This window comes from Pleurodeles waltl, chromosome 7, assembly GCF_031143425.1.
Source record: "Pleurodeles waltl isolate 20211129_DDA chromosome 7, aPleWal1.hap1.20221129, whole genome shotgun sequence".
NCBI lineage: Eukaryota > Metazoa > Chordata > Amphibia > Caudata > Salamandridae > Pleurodeles > Pleurodeles waltl.
The window spans coordinates 8,387,977-8,407,773 of NC_090446.1; the positions used below are offsets into that span (position 1 = coordinate 8,387,977).

Genomic DNA, 19,797 nt, shown 5'->3' on the forward strand with positions numbered 1-19,797 from the left:
CCGCACAGATGCCAACGTATCAGAAGAGGAAAGTGGGAGATTAAAAAAAAATAACCCAGAGAGTTAACTGTTCAGAGCTTGCTTGATACAGCCACAAACTAGCTCTGAGCATGCGCAGTAGAGTAGTCTTAGTAGCACTGCCACCATGCTGAACATGCGCAGCAGAGTAGTGAATGGTTCTACGCACGCGTAGCTGAGCAGTCACGGGTTCTGAACATGCGCAGCAGAGTAGTGAATGGTTCTACGCACGCGCAGCTGAGCAGTCATGGGTCCTGAACAGTGGCAGAAGAGCACGGAATGGTTCTGCGCATGCGGAGTAGTGCAGTGCACGGTTCCAAGCATGCGCAGTAGCGCAGGCAGCAGTCTGGCTCCATTGTTTACCAGGGGGAGGCGGTGCGTCTCCCGGGGTCCGAGTGTTACCCCTTTCCGTCCTGACCCGTCCGCCCGCCGGAGCTCCGCACGAAACCACTCTCGAGAGCGCTGGACAATGTCGTGGCAGGAGTACGACGAGGTGAGATCCTTTACCCGGAGGCTGGCGCTGGATCACTGCAGGGGTTGTTTGGGGACCCTCTGGTTGTGGGTCCGTCCTTCCCCCCGCAGCCGCCGCCTGTAGGACCGAGTGCTGATGGCAGGACTGCTGGGCCACTGTCACCTAAACCAGCAGCAGCCCGCCTTCACCCACAGCTCTCCACTGTCACCCACTCATCACCACTGTCACTCTTACCACCCACAGCTCTCCACTGTCACCCACAGCTCTCCACTGTCACCCGCCCATCACCACCCACAGCTCTCCACTGTCACCCACAGCTCTCCACTGTCACCCGCCCATCACCACCCACAGCTCTCCACTGTCACCCACAGCTCTCCACTGTCACCGACCCATCACCACCCACAGCTCTCCACTGTCACCCACTCATCACCACTGTCACTCTTACCACCCACAGCTCTCCACTGTCACCCACAGCTCTCCACTGTCACCCACCCATCACCACCCACAGCTCTCCACTGTCACCCACAGCTCTCCACTGTCACCCACAGCTCTCCACTGTCACCCACTCATCACCACTGTCACTCTTACCACCCACAGCTCTCCACTGTCACCCACAGCTCTCCACTGTCACCCGCCCATCACCACCCACAGCTCTCCACTGTCACCCACAGCTCTCCACTGTCACCGACCCATCACCACCCACAGCTCTCCACTGTCACCCACTCATCACCACTGTCACTCTTACCACCCACAGCTCTCCACTGTCACCCACAGCTCTCCACTGTCACCCACCCATCACCACCCACAGCTCTCCACTGTCACCCACAGCTCTCCACTGTCACCCACAGCTCTCCACTGTCACCCACTCATCACCACTGTCACTCTTATCACCCACAGCTCTCCACTGTCACCCGCCCATCACCACCCACAGCTCTCCACTGTCACCCACAGCTCACCACTGTCACCCACCCATCACCACTGTCACTCTTACCACCCACAGCTCTCCACTGTCACCCACAGCTCTCCACTGTCACCCACCCATCACCACCCACAGCTCTCCACTGTCACCCACAGCTCTCCACTGTCACCCACAGCTCTCCACTGTCACCCACTCATCACCACTGTCACTCTTATCACCCACAGCTCTCCACTGTCACCCGCCCATCACCACCCACAGCTCTCCACTGTCACCCACAGCTCACCACTGTCACCCACCCATCACCACCCACAGCTCTCCACTGTCACCCACTCATCACCACTGTCACTCTTACCACCCACAGCTCTCCACTGTCACCCACAGCTCTCCACTGTCACCCACCCATCACCACCCACAGCTCTCCACTGTCACCCACAGCTCTCCACTGTCACCCACTCATCACCACTGTCACTCTTATCACCCACAGCTCTCCACTGTCACCCGCCCATCACCACCCACAGCTCTCCACTGTCACCCACAGCTCTCCACTGTCACCCGCCCATCACCACCCACAGCTCTCCACTGTCACCCACAGCTCTCCACTGTCACCGACCCATCACCACCCACAGCTCTCCACTGTCACCCACTCATCACCACTGTCACTCTTACCACCCACAGCTCTCCACTGTCACCCACAGCTCTCCACTGTCACCCACCCATCACCACCCACAGCTCTCCACTGTCACCCACAGCTCTCCACTGTCACCCACAGCTCTCCACTGTCACCCACTCATCACCACTGTCACTCTTATCACCCACAGCTCTCCACTGTCACCCGCCCATCACCACCCACAGCTCTCCACTGTCACCCACAGCTCACCACTGTCACCCACCCATCACCACTGTCACTCTTACCACCCACAGCTCTCCACTGTCACCCACAGCTCTCCACTGTCACCCACCCATCACCACCCACAGCTCTCCACTGTCACCCACAGCTCTCCACTGTCACCCACTCATCACCACTGTCACTCTTATCACCCACAGCTCTCCACTGTCACCCGCCCATCACCACCCACAGCTCTCCACTGTCACCCACAGCTCACCACTGTCACCCACCCATCACCACCCACAGCTCTCCACTGTCACCCACTCATCACCACTGTCACTCTTACCACCCACAGCTCTCCACTGTCACCCACAGCTCTCCACTGTCACCCACCCATCACCACCCACAGCTCTCCACTGTCACCCACAGCTCTCCACTGTCACCCACTCATCACCACTGTCACTCTTATCACCCACAGCTCTCCACTGTCACCCGCCCATCACCACCCACAGCTCTCCACTGTCACCCACAGCTCACCACTGTCACCCACCCATCACCACCCACAGCTCTCCACTGTCACCCACTCATCACCACTGTCACCCACAGCTCACCACTGTCACCCACCCATCACCACTGTCACTCTTATCACCCACAGCTCTCCACTGTCACCCACAGCTCACCACTGTCACCCACCCATCACCACCCACAGCTCTCCACTGTCACCCACAGCTCTCCACTGTCACCCACCCATCACCACTGTCACCCACCCATCACCACTGTCACCCACCCATCACCACTGTCACTCTTATCACCCACAGCTCTCCACTGTCACCCACAGCTCTCCACTGTCACCCACTCATCACCACTGTCACTCTTATCACCCACAGCTCTCCACTGTCACCCACAGCTCTCCACTGTCACCCACTCATCACCACCCACAGCTCTCCACTGTCACCCACAGCTCTCCACTGTCACCCACAGCTCTCCACTGTCACCCACCCATCACCACCCACAGCTCTCCACTGTCACCTACAGCTCTCCACTGTCACCCACCCATCACCACTGTCACCCACAGCTCACCACTGTCACCCACCCATCACCACCCACAGCTCTCCACTGTCACCCACAGCTCACCACTGTCACCCACAGCTCTCCACTGTCACCCGCCCATCACCACTGTCACCCACAGCTCACCACTGTCATCCACCCATCACCACCCACAGCTCTCCACTGTCACCCACAGCTCTCCACTGTCACCCGCCCATCACCACTGTCACCCGCCCATCACCACTGTCACCCGCCCATCACCACCCACAGCTCTCCACTGTCACCCACCCATCATCACTGTCACCCACCCATCACCACCCACAGCTCACCAGTCACCCACCAGAGTGATAAGCTTGAATCTCTTTTATGTCCCAGTGCCTACAGTTATGCCAGGGACACTGGAAGTTTGTGGCAGTGGAGGAAGAAACAATGGATTGGGATGCCATACCGAGTAAATTCCAGTGGCAGAGATTAATTCAAGCATGCAGTCCATCACTTTTTCTCAATAAAGATTCATGCAAGTCTGCATTTCTCTGTTTACTGTGCCTGATGCTATTATAAATCAGAGATGTGTGTCTACGCATGTTTGGAGTATATTGCAAGAGCTTGTTCTTGAAAACTATTTTGACACCTCTTGAGCTTCTCACAAATCCAGTGTTTTGAACGTGCTACAAATCTTGCTAAACCTTGCAGTTGTTTCCCAGCAAGTGCGTTTCTTGTAATAGGAGTATGGTGAGGCATATCATACTGGTATGCAATACTGCTGCTCTCTTGAGTTTGTTTAAAAGCTCATTTACATTCCAAGATATAAGGTTTTTCACTCCCAATAGTTTATTGCTCTGCTTAGGAGTCACCCACCCTGATATGATTATGTGGCATGGAGTGTGAAAGTGGGTTTTCCCACTGTGTCCTTAATAGCAATAATTAACATTATATAAGTAAACATACAAAACCATGTCCTGAACTCTTCCCATGCCCCACTACTAGTGCGTAGTGGGAGAAATTATCTCACTATCAAATTTCAAAACCTCCGCTAACAGGATAAACAGAAAATTCCTCCTTCAAACTTTCCTCTCTCCAAGTGTACCACTTGTGCTCTATCTGTGTTAGTTCAGGTGTCTTGAAGAACATTTTATATGCTTGATGCCATTGCCCGAATCTGAGATTTTTGCTAAACATAGTCAAATAATGTTTTTTGAGTCTGTTTTTCGGGATGATGTCTCTATTTGTATAATTTAGGAAGAAGACAGCAAGGGGATGGGGAGCGACAGGCGGTGCCTTTGCACTTAAAGAGCATAGTGCAATTTGAGTTAAGAAGCAGAACAAGATTTTGTCCTCCGATATTCTGTTTTTCAGCCATGATTCTAGAGATGTAGTTGGGCTGGAAGCCTCCGTTCCTTCTTGAAATCTCAGGGACCTTAAATTGTTACAACAGGACCTCACCTTCGCGTCTTCCCTCTGACCGGTCTATTCTCTGGATGTAGCTTTCAGTTGTTGGTCTGTAGTTTGGAGCGCTTTGACTGTATCTTCTAATTCAGAGATGCAGCCTTCTGCGACTCAGTCCACTGTATTTCTGAGTTCTTTACTCAAAGGGACAGAGTCCATGCCCACCTCTTTTATCTTAGTTTCTAACACAGCCAGCAATGCTTAAGTTGCTTCTAGGATCAACTCTATAGATGAAAAGACATCCAATTTACAATCTTTCAAGATGGAAGTTTCTACTGCAGCCCACCCCACCACTGCTTCCTGGGTGACACTAATGGCTTAGCGTATTTGTCTAATATGCCCTGTTATTGTTTAGGCATGTGCAGCATTAGGTTTATGGATTTTGACTGTACCCTCTTTTATGTAACTGGTTGTTTACGCAGGACAGACTCATCCCAGGCATGCTTAGATTATGATGTTGTTTAAGAGCGCTCTGTGACGCAGTCCAAGTCTTAAAATGGGCTATACTGTGCCTTTGGATTAACCACAAATGTGGCTGTAGTTGGGTTGTAAAGCATTTGGTATGAAGGCAGATCAGTCCATTTACTTTGCCTTTAGCCAAGAGATTTATGTTTTTATGTTTGTTTTATTTTCAGTCGGCACTTGAATCCTCCTTTTGGTTATGCATGGGGGCACTGGCATGCTAAGTTGTTTGGCCTTCTACAGTGGGTTTATTTCAAAGGGAAGTCTTACCACCTGTCCAGTCACTGACCGGTTGGGAAGCATTTATTTGAGCGGGGACACCCTTTCCTGACTCACTGACTCCACAGATGTCCAAAAGCATAAGTGGTGAGGGAAGGACCAAAGTTCTCTTCCTTTTAAAATCTTGTAGGCACCATTCATCACTTCTTTGAATTTTTTTGGGGAGGTGGAGAAACTTGTTTTACTCATTTACTGATGAGTGCCTCAGTAGTGAGAGTCCCTGCCCGCAACCCTCCTTCAGACAGCTCCTCGTCCTTCAGGGCTTTGTTTAATTGCCAGTGTCTGCTGGGGACTGGAAGTCTTGGCCATGGCTCTCCAACCAGTCGCCTTCTTCCCCTTGGAGACCATTGATTCTTCTGTACGAGGCACTTCAGCGGGCATCTCATCCTTCGATATTCTTTCGGGCTGCAGTATTTTCCCCGTTTCCATATAGTTTGAATTGGGCCTCAACAATGGGCCACCCTGCTCACAGCCTTCCTCTGTGATATTCTTGTGTCCCATCTTCTCTTTGCACAACTGGCCAGCGTGTCTCCTGTGCTACTTCAGTTTCTGAATCCACACTAACATCCTGGCAGCAGAGGGGGAGTACTGTTTCACAAAGGTGCTGGCCTTATACTGTACTCTGTTCACAATCTCTCTGTCAGCCTCAGGGGCCAAGCACCGTCATATTCTCCTAGAGCGCTTCCATGTTATAGGTGTCTGCGTCTTTGAGAACCCCCAACAACCGAGCCAGCACTCTTTGTCTGGCAGGTGGAAAATACCTTCCTGTGTCTATTGTTCTTTTGCTTGGCTGAGTCCTTCCTGGGGACAAGATTATTCACGATTTCTGACATAGTGAGATCGGCGCTTTAAAACAATGCAATTGCCATATTATTGGTTTGGGGTGAGGTGGATTGTTTTGGAGTGGAGTAGATTGTTTTGAATTGGAGTGGGGCGAACTGGAGTGGCACAGATTAGATTGGGTGGGTTGGGAGGATTAGAGTAGGGTGGATTGGAGTTGATTGGTGCGGGTGAGGTGAGGTGGGGTGGAATGTGGTGGATTGTAGTGGGGCAGATGCTAGTGGGGTGGACTGGGGTGTACAGTACGATTATGTGTTAAAGCATCATTTTAAAATTACACATATTAAAGAAACAATGTTGCTTTACAATATTTAGAACAAGATAATTGTCATCTTTTGAGTTAAGACAACTTGACAAAATAAAAGAAAGTTAGCTATGAAAATGTCAAGCTTTGCAATTTTGTTTGCCCTGTTGGGCACGTTTTTGCCAGTCACAAGCATCCTATTTGCAGGGTACTTATAAGTTAAAAAAGAACAAAATTGTACCTGTCATATTGGGAGCAGCGAACGGGTACTGATTAAGTTGAATCAATCAGTGCTTGGTCCCTGCTCCACACAGAGGAACGGAAATGATGCCAGGCCTGCAGTGACGAATTACGTGGCTGTCAAGAAGAGTGCCACGCAAGCCAACAAATGGTAAGTGAGAGGTGGGCTTCAAGCCCTTTACTGTACAAAACAGAGTCTCGCAAGCGAGATACATGCGCTCGCAGGCTCGACCCTAACCAGCAGTGGAATATTACCTAGATTAGTTACCAAATGTTAACATTAACTCAAGCTTTTCTCCACCACTGTCTTTTTTTAGTGACCTCCCTCTACGGTAATCAGGTATTAGGTCAGTTGTTGGTGGGCAGGGTAGGATAAGCAGTACTCTGCTGAAACGGTTCACATTTCTGGGGCTGAATGTATTAAAAACTACAGTGTGCTAAAAAAAGGAAATGCAGAAAATGCACAGTTGTGTGCCACACATTTTACAATCTGCTGTAAGTTTGGCAGTGCATGCTGTAGTATCTTGAGGGGGCTTGTCTGAAGCCTGAATGCCCTGTTGAAGTTAATGCTGCTTTGAGAATAGTGTCTGTGAAGTGAACCTCAGTTTGTGTGACAAGTGAAACAAAATAGTTTCATGACAGAGAAGGTAGATTATTTCCACCCTGTTTGAATTATCCTTAAGTGCTGAAGTCTTCTAGTTCCTGCTGTATCTATCAAGTGGAGAGCTGCACAATATCTGAACATTATTGTCACCTCTCCAAATATTTGATTACAGTAATCATGAGAGGAAGGTGACCAGATAACTTTTATAAACATGATTGCACACACAATGCAGCAGTTTAAAGATTGTTGTGTCTGCTTGTGGTGAAAACGGTCTACAGTTTATCCAGCAGAGGAATGGCCCTTTGACTAGTGCACAAAACTCCTATATACCTCAAATACATTGTGATCACACAATCATGTCTTTCCAGGGGCCTTGGATGTTACCAGCCTGCCTGCCACTAGTCATAGGAGAAGGGTCAAGGTGGGCGAAAGATTGCAACAGGAGGCCCACCTCATACTATTGCAGTGATACAGCTCACATATTTTAATGCATGCTTACGTTGATTAAGAGGTTGCAGTCCCTAAAATTGACAGCCATGACCGATGCTCTCTGCGTTAAATGAGGATTATGCTGCAGCTGGATTTTTAGGTAACCCCATAAAAATAAAGATTGGTTTTGAATACATTAAGGGGTGCTCTGCTATCTTATGTAAACCTTTTTTACTTGTGTATAACTGGTGGGTCCGTTTATGCTGTGCCCAGAACACCCAGTTTGCTTTTCTAAAAAATGTTCCACTTGGCCGGACAGTTGTAGGTACAGAAGTGTTGTTTAATAATTTTAATATAAATGTTCTTACCTGTTATTTGCACGTAAACATGTCTCAGGGATCACTGATTAAACAGCCATCTTTTCAGTCCCTCATTTCAAGTTGGGCGGAATAGGGTGGGGTATTTACCTGACATGGTAAATATTCCATTACCCCAGGGTGAAGTATTTACTGCCTGTTACAGATACCTTCTATTCCAGGTTTTCAACCTGAAAATGAGGCATAGCATACATAATCTTATTTTAACAAACCAAGGGCCATATGTACGAACACTTTTTCCCATAGACATAGAATGGGTAAAAACCTTTGCTACATCTGGCCCCAAATTCCACAAGTTTTGCATTTTTCACCTACTAGAATCTATCAGGGGGAAAAGTGTGTGAGACTGAGGTTATCATCAAATGTTTGCAGAGGGGAAAGAATTTAGCCCGCGACTTGTAATGGGATGTTAGTGTTACATACAGCTGTTGTGCATGCCTCTGCAAAGTCACCATATTGTACATATCACTATGTGAGGTTGACGATCACATGATGTAAGGTATTCTGTTACAGACTCAAGCTTCCTTCCATGATGCGTCTGCCTATTTCTCCGAAGATGAGTGGAGGCTCTTACACGATTGGCAGAAAGAACTGTACGAGAATGTTATGAGGGAAATCCACCAAGCCCTGGTCTCGCTGGGTAAAGTCTCTATGTCTATCATTATAAAAAAGTTTACAAGCTATGAAATGCTTGATATTTTATTTCATTTTTGCGTGTTGTTTTCTGTTTTTACTCTGTCCTGAAACTTTGTAAGATCTTCATTTTCAATGTCTCTGCTCTTCTTAAATTGTTGCATTCAAGTGAGCCGGGTAAGATTGCCTCGATTGCAGCGACAGAGATTAGGAGGGAAGAAAGAGAATGATACTGTAAGGAAAAGAAAGGCTCTTGATTCTGGTTTGAATGAAGCTGAACATGGAATCAGTATCAAGACATTGTTGGCTTTTTTTAAATCAAAATTATGCAAAAAATGTAATATTCCCATAAATAAGGAGCCGCGGTCGCCTGGATGATAGATTTACATCAGTACAGCGTGCTATATGTCATCAAATTTCTAGGGAAATGCACCTTGCTGCCTTTAAAGTGTACAGTCTGCAAAGATAGATGTTACTTAGCAGAAAAGATTATTGTTTACAAAACCTATTTTTTTAGATTTGAGAAAATGCAAGTTAATCTTTCTCTCATAATGGGCATCAGATAAATGGGTAGTAGGCTAAGGGGCCTGCTTTAGGTGGATCTAAGAGGAATGGATAAGTGTGGCAGTCACTGCCAGCAGCCACTGGCTGTTCACAGTGAGTTGGAAGCATGGCCTGGCCTGAGCTCCAACAACATCTGTGCCCAACCACTGGCACGCTTAGCCTTTGACCTCCCAAGAGGTCTTGTAGCCAACAACAGACCTGATTCATTCTTTTTTTCTTTTCTTTTTAATTTGCTAATTGCTTGCAAATGTTTATTTATTCATGAATTTGTGCAGTATGAATGTGCTTTTTGTTCTCTGCCGTTCTTCATCCTTGCTGAGCTTCTCTGTTCTTCCGTCTTTTTTTCTATAACATTTAATTGGTTTTAGTACAAACAGTACAATCTGTTGCTATGTCAAAATAAAACAATACATACATGTTGCATTTTACACCTCTCATGCCTCAGCCGCACAAGCCATAATAGGTCCACCATTTGCAACACACTTTATTGTACGTGTGTGGGCAGCCCCTCACAATGTTGACAGTTTCCTCCATATTAGCGCACCAATCCAGACCATGAGGGCTGGGGCACGGTAGCATTTCATTGTTTAGGTATGTACCTGTTGGAAATGGGGTCTGTAGTTGGCAGTCGATTTGCACCCTGTCCAAGTAGGGACCCTCACTCTAGTCAGGATAAGGGAGAGACCCGCTTAGATAACCCCTGCTCACCCCCTTGGTAGCTTGGCACGAGCAGTCAGGCTTATATCAGAAGCAATGTGTAAAGCATTTGCACATAACACACAGTAATAAGTGAAAACACTACAAAAGGACACCACACCAGTTTTAGAAAAATAGGCAATATTTATCTGTGCAAAACAAAACCAAAATGATAAAAATCCAACATTGAGTGTTAAAGATATGAATTTTTCAAGATTTACTCAAAAATACAGTTCCTTGAAGTCGATAACTCCACCTTGGGCTATCACGGCGTCGTGATCAACAAAACCAACAGTTCAAGCCAGCCACAATGTTGCGGGCCAGCTACGGTGTCAGGAAGACCCGCAAAACAGTACCTTTGGAATTACAGGGCGTCGTGATCCTCGCGGTGAGCTCCGGAGAGCAGCGTTGCTGGCGTTGCAGTGTTGGTTCTGGAGTCGGTGCGGGAGTTGGGCCCTTGAAATCACACGCGTGAGGATCGAACTCCGGGCTGATGAAGTCAGGAGCGCTGGCTTGGATGGCGTCGGGGCTGCGGTGTGAAGTGGGACGATGACGTGTGTTGCCTACAGGTTACGATGCAGGCAGCGGCTCGGTGACGGCATCCAGTGGCGTCGGTGAGACCAGAGCTGCGGTGTGAAGGGGGGCAGTGTGACGTGCGGTGTCACCAGATCACGTTACAGGCAACGGCGTTGCTGAAGCGCTGCCGTCAGTAGGCCCAAGCCAGCGGTGCGGGACGGGATGGTGCTTCGTGACCCTCAAGAGCAGTGTCCATAGGCACTGTGCAGGCAGGATGCCTGGTGACGACACTGGAGTCGATGATGCTGGCGTCGGTGGACCGGGGCTGCGGTGTGGGACGGGAGGGTGCTTTGTGTACCTCACGAGCGGTGGCCACGGTGCAGGCAGCAGTTTCGGTGTCAGCAGGAGTGGCGGCGTTGGGGATGCCTAGGCTGCGTTATGAGCAGGTGATGCCGGAGTGTGGGCCCTCAGGTCGCGGTGTGAGCAGCGGCTCAGTGAAGTCGTCCAATGACGGCGTTGGTGAGACCAGGGTTGCGGTGTAGGCCAGCAGCGTCGTTGGTGTTTTGCAGTGGTTTCTCCTCTTGAGCAGCACAAAACACACAGTTCCCAGTGCTGCAGGTTGAGGAAACTGAAGTGTTTGGTGTCCCTGAGACTTCCAACAGGAGGCAAGCTCTACTCCAAGCCCTTGGATAACTTTCTCAAGCAGGACACACAGCAAAGTTCACCCTTTGCAATCTTTTCAGGCAGAAGCAGTAACTTTAAGCCAGACTAGCAAAGTAACACAGCAAAGGTACAGTACTCCTCCTCCAGCTCTTCAGCTCTTCTCCTGGGCAAAGGTTCCTCTTGAGTCCAGAAAGATTCTAGAAGTCTGGGGTTTTGGGTCTTCTTCTTACACTCCTTTCTGCCTTTGAAGTTGGAAAACTTCAAAGTAAAGTCTCATGTGTTTGTCAGATCCTTCCTTGTCCATGCCAGGCCCCAGACACACACCAGGGGGTTGGAGACTGCATTGTGTGAGGGCAGGCACAATCCTTTCAGGTGTGAACGTCCACTCCTCCCCTCCTCTAGCTCAGATGGCTCATCAGGATATGCAGGCTACACCCCTGCCCCTGTTGAGTCACTGTCTAGAGAGGTGCAAAACAGCCCAACTGTTAAACTGACGCAGCCAGACAATCCACAAACAGGCAGAGTTACAGAATGATTTAAACAAGAAAATGCTTACTTTCTAAAAGTGGCATTTTCAAACAGACAATTTAAAAAACAACTTCACTAAAAGATGTATTTTTAAAATGTGAGTGCAGGGACCCTAAATTCCACTTTTTTATCTGCTCTCAAGGAGAATCTACGCTTTAAGGATATTTAAAGGCCCCCATGTTAACCTATGAGATAGATAGGCCTTGCACAATGAAAACCGAATTTGGCAGTATTTCACTGTTAGGACATATAAAACACACTAGTATATGTCCTACCTTAAACATACATTGCACCCTGACCCTGGGGCTACCTTAGGGGCGCCTGACATGTAGTAAAAGGGAAGGTTTAGGCCTGGCAAGTGGTACACTTGCCAAGTCGAATTGGCAGTTTAAAACTGCACATACAGACACTGCACTGGCAGGTCTGAGCCATGTTTACAGGGCTACTAATGTGGGTGGCACAACCAGTGATGCAGGCCCACCAGTAGCATTTGATTTACAGGCCTGGGGCACCTTTAGTGCACTTTACTAGGGATTTACCAGTAAATCAAACATGCCAATTATGGATAAACCAATCAACAGTACAATTTACACAGCGAGCAAATGCACTTTAGCACTGTTTTAGCAGTGGTAAAGTGCCCAGAGTCCTAAAGCCAACAAAAACTGGTCAGAAAAATTAGGAGGAAGTAAGCAAAAAGACTGGGGATGACCCTGCAAACAGGGCAGGTGCAACAGTGCCTTTTTTCTAGGAGTGTGCCTAGGCCCACCAAGGTTCTGTCCCCCCCGGGGCCACCCAGTTCATCCAGGATGCCCAGCAGTGTAATCTTCAGTTCAGCTCTATGTGTGTGCCCGCCACATGTGATAGGATGGTCATGACGTTTTCCCAGCACCTGAAAGTAACGGGACAGGCCCACACCATATGAAAGAAATCACTGTAATCTTCCTGGCATCTAGCACAAGCTGGGAGTGCACAGACACGGCCCCCCACAAGCGGCGAGGTGTGAGGAGTGCTTGCTGTAGGAATTTGAATTGTTTAAGTCGGAGCCTTGACGATATGGCCCGCACCTGTGGTGCAACACTACCTCCCACCAGTCAGCCTCGTCTTTCTCTCCCGCCGATTCCTCCCATTTCGCTTTGAGATCAGTAGATCTGGTGAGTGCACTATTAGGGTCTTCTACATTTTTGCGTGTGTCTGTGTGTGTAGTACATGGCGAATTTCTAATTAACTGAAAAACTGGGTGGTGGGCATGCGGAAATACTCATGGAAGGCCTCAATGGATTTATTGTGGGCCTGGTCCCATGCATCACCTACCCCGAGATCCCAATGTTGCCCTCTCCCCAGACCCCCACCAAATCCCTCCAGTTGCACCACTTGTGGCAGCCAACTGCCCTCTCATAAGGGAGTCTCCAGAGTGAGCTTACGGTCCCAGCTGGTTCAGCGCAAAGCCACACTCCACCCCCGGAATACCAATCGAGTCGGTTCAAGAAACGCATCGGAACAGGTGCTCCTCACAGAATGCCCATTCTGTTCTTCAGTTTTCTTCAAATGTTCCAAATTTGGGATTTTATTGTCACCTAAACGTGTTTTTTTCCCATTTTTTTGGTGCAATTGTTTGCATACCTCTTGATACTTGTTAAAAAATCCCCCACCTCCTTTCTCGCCTAGAAATCTTCAGGTCTCCTTTTCTGCGTCGGTTTGGGCACATTCACAAGTTTCAACATGGCCTGAAAATAATAATTTAAGCCAAGAACTCAAATTTGTGCTTGGGGGTTTAACAGTCATAATATCTCTATATTTCAATTCTGTTATACCTGTCCAACACTTTTTTAAACACTAATGCCCAAACAAGACCTGAACGGATTTAAACTAAATTTAAAATGTGCACTTTCTGAGCAAATTCTACTTTTACGTCGTTTATGTCCATGTTCTTTGCAGAAGCTCCTGAGTTGGCTTATGAACAATTTTTTTTTTTCCAGCCATCTTAAAACTTGCAGATTCACCAAAACATGCAGGCTTTGCGCAGTGAGGAAAAACATCCAAAAAAGGGGAGCCCCGATGACCAGTTATAGGCCACAAAGGAGAGAACACAAGCACTCAGAGTTGTGGAAAGAAAAGAGAGAGAAAGTGAGAAGAAACACAATTGGTGGACAGTTGTGATGCTATTGAGGTGTAGGGCTGTTTGAGCAGTTGAATCAGACATCGTGCTCACGTAATGTTGTGTTATTGTTGCCAGTGAATCTTGAATTCTGAAAGACGTCTTCCTGAAGCTGCTTGTGACCCATGTCAGGGGAAGGCACAGCATAAAAGATGACCTTGCTTGGCCTACTTTTCCCACAAGGTGCCCCTTTCTGCAGGTTCCCAAGGTAGAAATGCCAAGAAAAGGGCACTTTACATAAACAGCCATAATATCTTTTCAAGAATGTGTAAACCATCTTGCATTCTTTGGTAAAGTCCACCACAAGAGCAGCTTTATGGCTGGGGATCCTTTGAATAAAAAAGGTGAGATCATCTTTTACTGGCAAGAAGATGTGGGGAAGAGAAAGTCTGCTGAGTCTCTGGAGCAGAGAATTCTTTGTGGCCTTTGTATTGAGGATTGCCATGTTTTAAAGGTGTGATTGGCACTGCTATAAAGAATTCACTGCTTTGGACCTGAACGCCAAAACAAGTCTGCAGATTTGTATGGGGAGAAAACAACCAATATGAGTAGAAATCAACATCTTTTCAGTAACAAAGTTGTGTGCTTCTGGGGCTTTCAAAACAACGATCTTACTTTAGATTCAGAGCAACAGGTTCTAGGAGGTTTTACTGGAAGGATTTGTTGCCTTTTTATGTTGAGTATTCAAGGGAATACCTCATCATGTAAGTTTTTACTTTTTTATTTTTAACGTACCTATTTCTTATCACATTTGCAATACTTCTCCCACCCCTGTCTGGCTCCAAAAGCCAGTTTGTTCTGTTTTTGCATTGACATTTTTCATTTACACTTGTCTGATTCCAATCTTTGTATTTTCTTACTCTACTGCAGTGTTTTTCATCTTTACTAAAGTTGTAGATTGCAAATAAGTGGTTTGCTTGACCTGCCACATATTGACACACGTTTTGCTTTCTTAAATCTGTAATAGTCTAATTTTCAATCAGTTGTTTTTGGTGTTTATTTCTAGCTTTCAGTATGTACCAAAGCTGGACAGAATTCTCTTCATTGCATAACTCCTGCAGAGGAATTATTATTGTGTATTTTTTTTATTAACAGGGCCACTTATTGCAACCACTGTCTTTTCACTAAGAGCTAAAGAAAATCAAAACCTCTACCCCGTGGACAATGACGAATCTGAGCAGACACATGATTTTCATGATTCTCCAAGTAAGTGAGAACTGCATTTGCTGCAACCCTGTGGTGGTCTTCACACAGCCAGAGAAATGCCACATAGGGTCAGAAAGTGAAGATGTGGGGTGGGCAAAGACTTGTCATTGGTGGCTGTCACGGGACACAAACCTGAAGCAGCCTCCGCTGCCCTCAGCATCTGTCTCTTGCTCACAGACACCAAGCACCTCCACGGTGCCTGGTGGGAAAGGGTATAGATCCCATTTGCTGGAGGATCAGATGCAGAAATTACCTGTCCCCAGTCGAAAGCCTTTCTGCGGCCAGAGACAGGATTATCACTGGTATCTTTTTAAGTGAGTCCTTTTTATCTGGATGGATCACTGCTGTGTTGTCCTGTGTCATCCCTGTACTAAACCGCTCTGACCAGATGAATCAAGGAAGGCACTACCTCCGTGTAGCCATGATCTTTGTCTAAAGCCTAGCATCAATGTTAAGGAGCACCATAGGGGGATCGGAAGCACATTATCTCACATCTTTACCTGGTTTAGGAAGGACTGTGCATATGGTCTCGCTCGTCTGTTTTGTGTAGTAATTAAAGAGGTCTGCTAATTTGGTTGTAATTTCTGCACAAAAGTTTTACAAAAAAAGGCTTGAACTCACCAGGACTCAGGCCTTTGTCAAGCTTCAAGGTTTTAAGGTTTTACAATGTTAACCTCCTCAACCTGTAGAGGTTCATCCAAGCTCTCCTGCTGGCCAAATGTCACATGATAGAGCTGAACACGTCTCAGGTAATCTTGCTGTTCTGGGTGAGGGAAGGCTCCTTTTGCATACTACGTAGAGTTCAGCTGCCTAAATTCATTAAACGTCTTTGCATCATCTATTACTGTGTCTCCCATTAACATTTTGTTTATTTATTCCTTCTCCTGTCTGCCTGTAAGATTCTAGATAATTGTGTGCCCACCTTGTCCCCTGTGACGTAGGCGCTCCTCTTTAAATGGAGCAGAACTAGTTCAGCTTTATTGGTATAGTAAATGCGGAGCTGGCCCTTGGCTGCAATAAGCGTACACGTAGTCCACAGGAAGGGGCAACACCAGATTTCTTGCTCCAAATCTTGCACTTTCTCCTCTAATTTTAGTACCTCCAAACTGTGGTTTTGATGGTGTGTAGTTGCACTGACTTTAGCTCAGCCTTGAATCACTGCTTTAAGAGCATCCCAAACTCCTCCTTGCAGGATCTTCATTTCCCTGTTTAGGCTAAAATCGTCATCTATCAGTTGGCTAATTTCTGCACAGTTGGGTCTCTCATTAGTGGGGGGTGAAGCCACAATTGCGTCCCCTGCTCCCTAAAACCCAATGCCAGTTCTGCAGTGACCCCAGCATAGCTGACACCGTGATTGCACCAATATCTACAGCTTGAACTTTAGCTAGAAGGGCAATGCGTGTGGGGTGACCATACGATTAGCAAATGTATGCTCAGGCCACAAAGTGCTTTTTAACATGTCTTCCTAAAGGCTCAGGTTTGTCTTATTCGTCTTGGCTTTGTGCCTCTATCGAAGTCACAAACTTCGTTTAAGGCTCCTGTGAGAAAAGTGCTGCCTCTCGCTACCTTGCTGGTACCTCAAGAAGTGTAGTAAGAATGTCTTGGTTTGGGTTTGGGGCATACACTCTAGCTAAGATAACATGGTGACCATACAACGTGCCAGTAAACATCAGGAAACAACCCTCTGTATCTGCTTTAATTCCCTCAATTGAGAAAGGAAAATGATGTATTAGGAGGATGTCCACTCCTCTGCTTGGCGGTGGCTGAAGAGTGAAATGCAGGTGGATAGGCTCAGTGCCTCCACTTACCCTGGTCTTTTTTCAGTAGATGAGTCTCCTGCAAGCACTAGATATCAGGCTGCCTATTTTGGAGACTCTCCGCTGTTTAGGCCTTTAATATCCAGAGTAGTAATAGTCATCTAACATTAAAGAAAGGCTTGCATGCATGGGAGCGTGCCATGCAGTAGCATACAATCCCATGCCATCTCTTAAGTGTGTATGGGCCTTGCCCTGCCCCAACGTCTTGCAGCTAAGGCGGGCGAGTATCATTCCTACTAGATTGAAGGAAACACCAGGCCCGAGTGGGCCATAGTGGTCCTGTGCTCGTGGGCAGTGCACTCCCTCTGATTCACCCAGTGTGTTGCCCGCCCAGAGACGCCTGCGCCAGGACAAGCATCGATACCGAAGAGATAGTTCTGGACCATCACCTGCCCCTGGCCAAACCAAGAGCAGCACAAGTGTCAATAGCTCCTGCACCCCATCCTCCCACGCCCTGTGACAGCCACCCTTCTGTCCACGGCCAGACCTCCCACCAGCAGTCAAGAAAGGAGGAGGAAAAAGAGAAGGAACTAGTACCAAAAGCCAGTATCCCCCCCACCAACAGCTTTATCAGTATCTCCTTAGATGGTTCGAAATTCAGCAGCATTCTTCATCTCCTGAACCACGCCAAGACGTGAGGCAAGACCTCAGGGAGCCATTCGTTCATTAAGCAAAGGTCGTCTTTTTGTGCTGTTTCTTCCAAGTCTGCTTCCAAAGCTAAGAGACCGAAAAACCAGGCAGCTTATCCATAATGCGATATTGCTTTTCCTCCTCTTCTAAAGTGAGGCCAAAAGGCTGTGTCCATCTATATCTGACATTACCTTCCGTCAAATTCCTAATGGATGCCCTAAAGTCTAGTCTACTTTTGAGAGCGGTCTGGGAGAGCTCTTGGTAGATGGTACAAGTCTGATCCTGAAAGTAGAGATAACCTTTGTTGCATGTCTTCTTCAACACTCTCTCCTGTCTGTGTAGTATTGAAATTTGGCTAAGATGTCTCTTGGGGGCCTGTGGTGGCCAAGATCTTTTGGGGAGACATGGTGAACCTTATTGAGACAAACATCCTGATGGCCATCTTCCAATAAGGAAGAAAACACTTCCACTTAAAAATGTTACAGATTAAAAGTCCTCAATGTCCTCTCCCAGTGTCATATTCAAAATTTCCCAGCAGGAGTAGCCCTCAATGTCTTCAAATATTTGGCTAGTGAATCCTGCAAATGCTGATCTATTTCCCCTCCGCTAGGGAGTTATTCACCAGTGTGGTTTCTAGCAAATACATTTTGGCTTTCATATCTAGCATTCTCTGCCCCTCCAAGTCAACATCAGATTTAAGCGCCCGGATCTTGGCGCCAAAGTTAGTTCCCAATTCAGCCAGGCTTTTCTCTGTGTCTTCCATCAGTTTGTCTTTAACTTCTGTTTTGACAGTGTTGAGGCTGTTCAAGAAATCGGACTTTGTGAAGGTCATAGTGAGTGTTTACGTATCTGCGGTTAGAACTGCAAATTTATGTTCATGTGTTATCCCCCTGGACTTGGCCGTGGCCTTGATTTGTCCAAGTAGGCCAAGTGGCTGCCTTAAGATGTCTTCTTTTGGGGCCATTGGGGCCCAACCGGAACCATATGCTCAGACCAGTCCCCCTACCTAGCAAGTCTTAGTATAGCCCTACTCTCCCTTCAATGTGAGGTGTTCAGGGGAGGTTGCTTCATTTCTAGCATTCAAACTTGGCTGAGCTGTCTTGAGTTCAATACATAGACAAGTGGAAATCAAAAAAGCTGGTACATCTTCAATGAGTGATTCATTATCCTGTTGCGGCCTGGACCTTTGTATTTGATACTGGACTGCGAACTCATTCCTTTTGCTGGCGAAGCCTTGACCCTGATTTACAGAAAATATGTGGGGATCCCCACAGGCCTCAGACTTGCTCAAATACAGCGTAGTTGCAGCTTCCTCTCCACAGTCCCAGGTGTTGCCCACTGCCACTGGTCCAAAGATGTCTTCACCGATTTGTGGGGCCAAATTGGGAACCACCAAAACAATTGCCTCTGGGCTTCAGGGCCCACGTCTTCCCAGCTGCTATACACTGTTCTTCTCATAAAGAGTAATAAACTGCTCCCTCCAGTTACCTCTCCTCGTCGGGTTGGTGCTTTGAAAGGGCCTCCTCTAACTCCTGCAGCTGCTCGAGCTCAACTGTGGCTTAGGGAGCCGTTGCTTGGGCCACCACCGGATCCTAGAAGCCTTCAAAACTGACTGAAACGCACCACCCCTTCGCCAATAGGTCCCTGTAGAGCCAAAGTAACTTTTTGCTGGGCAAGGACCCAGAATTCACCTTCTTAAAATTTTGCAGCTGTATGAAGCTCACTCGGGGTGCAGGCAGCCATTGTGCGGCCTGCCACCTGACCCCAGCAGCCTTCAGAAACTAGGCTGCAGCGTACCGCCCTTCTCCACGAGTGGGCCTGCCGAAGTCATTCCCAACCAGGCCAGGGACCCGAAGGCACATTTGTGGATAGATAGTGTGCTTCATCATGGGAGTGCTTGGGATGGAAGAGTGTCTCTATCTGTGCCCAATATGGGTAGCTTTCTCACTGTGCGGACCAGAAGTACCTTAGTTCTGTGCTTAGTCAATACAACCTTCCCTTTTCAGATCTAAAGCATCATCAGTGGGTCTCACTCCAAGTAAGGGGAATTGGTGGGATTTGGATGATCCTGAACACTTTGCTCCAATTGCTCCAGTGTTGTAATTTCTTGCTTCTTACCCCCACATCCTCACGCTTTAGGAATTTAAATAGATCATCGTACTGCTGAATACGTGATGTTCGCAGAG

The 19,797-nt window shown here is 47.6% G+C and overlaps 1 protein-coding gene across 2 annotated transcripts in view; it reads left to right on the forward strand.

The window, feature by feature from the left end:
• The first annotated feature begins 322 nt into the window (after positions 1–322).
• The window catches only part of LOC138303524 (zinc finger protein 1 homolog), a 48,043-nt gene continuing 28,568 nt past the window's right edge, over positions 323–19,797 (forward strand). The window contains exons 1-3 of one of the 2 annotated variants that reach the window (XM_069242730.1): positions 323–511; positions 8,717–8,843; positions 15,054–15,164. In XM_069242730.1, coding sequence (XP_069098831.1) covers positions 341–511; positions 8,717–8,843; positions 15,054–15,164 — 409 coding nt within the window. In that variant the 5' untranslated portion in view covers positions 323–340. The remainder of the gene's footprint in view (positions 512–8,716; positions 8,844–15,053; positions 15,165–19,797) is intronic. The other variant, XM_069242731.1, reaches the window with a different exon arrangement.